The sequence below is a fragment of the Primulina tabacum genome, chromosome 1, assembly GCF_025594145.1.
Source record: "Primulina tabacum isolate GXHZ01 chromosome 1, ASM2559414v2, whole genome shotgun sequence".
Lineage (NCBI taxonomy): Eukaryota > Viridiplantae > Streptophyta > Magnoliopsida > Lamiales > Gesneriaceae > Primulina > Primulina tabacum.
In genome coordinates, this window is record NC_134550.1 from 36716995 (window position 1) to 36721966 (window position 4972).

Consider the following 4972-nt stretch of genomic DNA (forward strand, 5'->3'; position numbering starts at 1 on the left):
AGGATGTCTATTTGTTTTGTAAAAACTGTGAACAACGTCAAAGAACGGGATCTTTGTCCCATAGAAATGAAATGCCCCAAAACCCAATTCTTGTATGTGATATTTTTGATATTTGGGGCATGGATTTCATGGGACCATTCCCTTCATCAGGAGGTTATCTTTACATATTGTTGGCAGTTGGTTATGTTTCGGAAACTCCAATCTTTCCTTCCCGGATTGACTGTTTTTATGTGTGATGCAAGCAATTATGCTGTGGGGACTGTTCTAGGCCAGAAAGTTGAAAAGAAAAGTCACGTCATATACTATGCCTCAAGAACATTGGACTCTGCGCAGTGCAATTACACCACTACAGAAAAGGAGCTTTTAGCAATTGTTTTTGCTTTAGAAAAATTTCGATCATATTTGCTAGGCTCTAAAGTAATTGTGTTTTCTGATCATGCAGCATTGAAATATCTGTTGACAAAAAATGAGTCAAAACCGAGGTTGATACGGTGGATACTCTTACTCCAAGAATTCGACATCGAGATCAAGGATCAGAAAGGAATTGAGAATCCAGTAGCTGATCATCTGAGTAGGTTGGTGAACGAAGATAATGTTTTGCCTGTTTCCGAATTTTTTCCTGAAGAGCAGCTATTTCAAGTTAAAGGTATGAATCCCTGGTATGCAGACATAGTTAATTACTTGGTTATTTCCATAAATACCTCAATACAGCTCTCAATATACTCTGAAAAATACTAAGCATGCACCTTTGAAACGTACCTGGAGCATTACAAAGTCCAAAAGGCATACGTTTGTAGGCAAATGTTCCAAAGGGACATGTAAAGGTTGTCTTCTCCTGATCCTCTTGAGCAATGACTATCTGGTAATAACCTGAAAATCCATCAAGAAAACAAAAATAAGTTTTTCCAGCTAGTCTTTCCAATGTTTGATCAATAAAGGGCAAAGGAAAATGATCCTTTCTAGTAGCTAAATTAAGCTTTCGAAAGTCAATAACCATACGCCATCCATTTTGCGCTCTTGTCGGTACCAACTCATCATTTTGATTTCTTACCACAGTGATACCTGTTTTCTTTGGTACGACATAGATCGGACTCACCCATTTACTATCCGAAATAGGATAGATTATGCCTTCATCTAAAATCTTGAGAATCTCTTTCATTACCACTTCTTTCATTACCGGGTTCAGTTTTCTTTGGAATTCTCTTACCGATTTGGCATCATCCTCTAAACGAATTCTATGCATGCAGATGGAAGGATTTATGCCTTTGATGTCTGCCAATGTCCAGCCAATTGCGGTCTTATGTTCTTTGAGAATTGTGGTTAATCTATCTTCTTGGTCTTCAGTTAACCTCTTCGAGATGATCACAGGCAAAGTATCATTGTCTCCCAAATAGATATACTTCAAATGATCTGGCAAATCTTTCAATTCCAATTTGGGTGCCTGCAAAACAGATGATAGCAATTTCTTGTGAGGGATTAATATTTTGATTTCCAAATTTGGAACCACAGTTTGTGATTCTTCATCAGTTTCCGAAATTTCCCTAGCTTCAGCAATATCTCCTTCCACCTCCAACTGTGCCTGCATGTGAAAACTGTCAATCTCATATGTCTCCTCAAAACATTCCTGCACAATTGAATCAACAATATCGATTGAACATATAGAGTGGTTTTCATTTGGGTATTTCATAGCATCAAAAATACTAAATTTCGGAATCTCTCCGTCGAATTCGACGGAAAGAGTACCCTCTTCTACATCAATCTTGGTTCTAGTTGTTTTCATGAAAGGTCTCCCCCATAGAATCGGAGCTGAAATCGCAGTGGTGTCTTCTTCCATTCGCAATATGTAGAAATCCGCAGGAAATATCAATTCTTTAACCTGCACCAGAACATCCTCCACAACGCCTTCAGGGTAAGCATTCGATCGGTCAGCTAGTTGAATCACCACTCTAGTTTCTTTTTAAGGACCCAAATTCAGAGCACAATGTATTGAATAGGGCATGACATTAATGGATGCACCTAAATCTAGCATGGCACGCTCAATTTTCAGATTTCCATTAACACAAGACATTGTAAACATACATGGATCCTTGCATTTGTTTTGCAATGACTTCTTAATAACCGCGGACACACTTTCTCCCACGCTTACTTTTTCATCACTTTTCAACCTCATTTTGTTAGTGCACAAATCCTTTAAAAATTTTGCATACCTTGGAATTTGTTTGATGGCATCTATAAGAGGAATGTTGATCTCCACCTTTCTAAAGGTTTCCAGCACTTCTTTCTCGTAGTCCATTTTTTTGGATTTTTCCAACCTGGAAGGAAATGGAAGAACAACCGCATTAGAAATAGTGGATGAGAAAGACTTAGAATTTACCTTTGGTTGTTTTTCAGATTCTCCTTCAATTTCTTCAGTTGTGCCTCTTTCTTCAGTATCCCTTGTTGGTGAAGTGTTCTTTTGGTTAATCTCCTTCCCAATCCTCAATATCATGGCACTTGCATTTTCTTTTGGATTAACCACCGTTTGCGACGGTAGTTTTCCAGAATTCTGAGCTTCCAACTTGCTGACTGATGTAGCGATCTGCGTGATCTAGTTCCGTCGATTTATTTAAATTACACATGTTATGATAGCACAACACATCTAACCTATTGCTACTCACGTACAAATCGTTCATGACAATTACGAATCACTGAATTAATAGTTAGCATTAGAAAATCATACATCAAATTAAATTTTCAGATTAATTGACGTATAACATTCATATAATTAAATCATAAATCAACGAATATTTAGGCAAACAAGAATAATAAATTAAAGTGCAAAAACCTCACAGTGATAAAATTAAACAGTAGCATATCCCTTGAATCAGACTAAGAAAATTAGCCAAGCATAGTTTGATCTATAATCTCCATGAAGATTAAATAACAATACAAAAGAAAGAGTGAAAACTATTTAAGGGACGAAGAAAATTCCAGCGCCTTCTTGTTGCCTACGTGTGATGAGAGTGGAATTTGGTTGGAGAAATCTTTTCAAGGCTGCGCCCCCTTTTTAACGTGAGATTGATGGAGAGGGAATTTCCATCTTGCCGCCTCTTGTTTATTATGTGGATGGAAAATTGGTTGCGTCTGAAAAATTAAGCTAAAAGCCCACTGACTATAGATTAACCCTAATTAATTCCTAAAATATAAAATAATAAATAATATTTTATCTAGATTTTCCTCCTTGCAATTTTTTTGGCAGCTGAAACATCATCATAAGGCGTGGCCACGCCTTGTTCCAGGACCTCTTCTCATTTGGCCATTCTCTTTCAAACTCTATCTTGGAAACATCGAATGTGATAAACATCACCTTTTTAGCGCAAATTTGCTCCAAGACCGTAAAAGTTCCTTCTACAATAAAATTACACAAAAATGTGTCAATTAAACATATCGGAGATTGGAATAATGAGAAATATGAAAATAAAAATAACTATTATGAGTCTATCAATTGCATTTGCATCACTGCATTTACCTAGATTTTGGACATGTATCCATATATTGCTCATATGGATCAATTAGCTATCAGTTATCGATCTATTTATATTTGTAACGCACCGTACTTTTAAACATACTTAAATTTGCGAAAATTAAAAATTCTTCTTAAATAACAAATTCTCATTCAAAATGCCACATAATTAAAATGCTTGAACAAATATTTAATGCTTGAACAAATATTTGAAATTGTAAACAACTTGCAACAAGTACTTGTTTAAAACATCATAAAGTAAATTATTTAAAAATCATAGTAAATGAAATAACATGCATAAAATTCCTTGGAAACTAAGGCGATCCTCGGGTTAGTACAGTGCACAGCCCCAAACTAGCTCACTGATCCCCGCCTCTCGTCTCCTCATACTCGTCCTCACCTGCATCGATAAAGTCTAGTGAGTCTAAAGATTCAACATGTATAAACTGGGAATAGCAAGTAACGTTAAACCACATGCATTTTAATGTAGCACAAAGGTAACGTAACTTTGAACATACTTACATAAATATACTTACATAAGCATAAACGTGCCACATTTCATAAACATTTTTGTAAACGTATTTGCATCAGACATACTTAAACATGAATAGTCATCATCATTTTGCATAGAGATATGTTTCAAAGCAAGTGACCCATAACATAATGCGCCTGATCAGGCTAAACCACAGTACTGGGCTGGTTGGGATGTCCACTACCACATACATAAGATCTCCGGTCATACTTTACCAAGTGAATTGGTCCCTAGTCATACTTTACCGCTTTCCTGATCAAACTTGATCATACTTTACCGGGGTGGAGAGGTCCCTAGACACATTCTCTAGCTTCCAAACCCATTAATATTTGGTTACAAAACAATTAGCATACCTAAAAATATACAATATTTTCTTTTGCACGTCGAACATTCTTACATAGCGTTGAAGGATTCGTTGGAGCACGCTTGGGGCTACTGCTGCACATACATACTAGTACATTATTCCAAAAACTTAAAATTTCATAACTTAACCATACCAAACAAAACTCACCACCGAATTAATTAAATAACTCATGATTTTCTGGACCACTCGGGACTTGACCACATTTAATCAACATACTAAACCACGACTCGAACCCCGTAACAATCTTGACATGTAGTATGAATTTTCCCAAGAAATGGAAGACACGAACCTCGCCTAAACCACAGTTCATCGTTCCCTATTCAAACTTCTTAAAGTCTAATCTAACCCTCACTAAGCTTGGATACAACGACGAATTAGTACCAAAGAAAGCAATAGCACCTAAACTCGAAGCTCGAAGACACCAGAACCAACGCCTAGGTGCTGAGGAGCAGCGCTACAGCGCCTGTCCAGCGGCACAGTGCGAAGCTGCAGCGCTCCTAGTGCAGCGCTGCGGCTCTAAACCTGCGCGAACTCAATCCAAAAATGTCACCTTCTACCAATTCACCTCCTTATG

At 37.1% G+C, this 4972-nt stretch overlaps 1 protein-coding gene across 1 annotated transcript; it reads right to left on the reverse strand.

The window, feature by feature from the left end:
* Positions 1–855: 855 nt before the first annotated feature.
* On the reverse strand, positions 856–2488 carry LOC142508733 (uncharacterized). The gene is made up of 3 exons (XM_075619541.1): positions 2017–2488; positions 1097–1953; positions 856–870 (listed from the first exon to the last, which is right to left on the reverse strand). The coding sequence occupies exons 1-3, from the start codon at positions 2486–2488 to the stop codon at positions 856–858; spliced, it is 1344 nt and encodes a 447-aa protein (XP_075475656.1).
* Positions 2489–4972: the final 2484 nt, after the last annotated feature.

Bases quoted from the DNA above. Each gene is read 5' to 3' on its own strand.
- LOC142508733 (XM_075619541.1), bottom strand. From the start codon at position 2,488: ATGATATTGAGGATTGGGAAGGAGATTAACCAAAAGAACACTTCACCA. The intron at 1,954-2,016 runs GTGCATCCATTA...GTCCTTAAAAAG, and splicing joins GCGTGCCATGCTAGATTTAG to AAACTAGAGTGGTGATTCAA.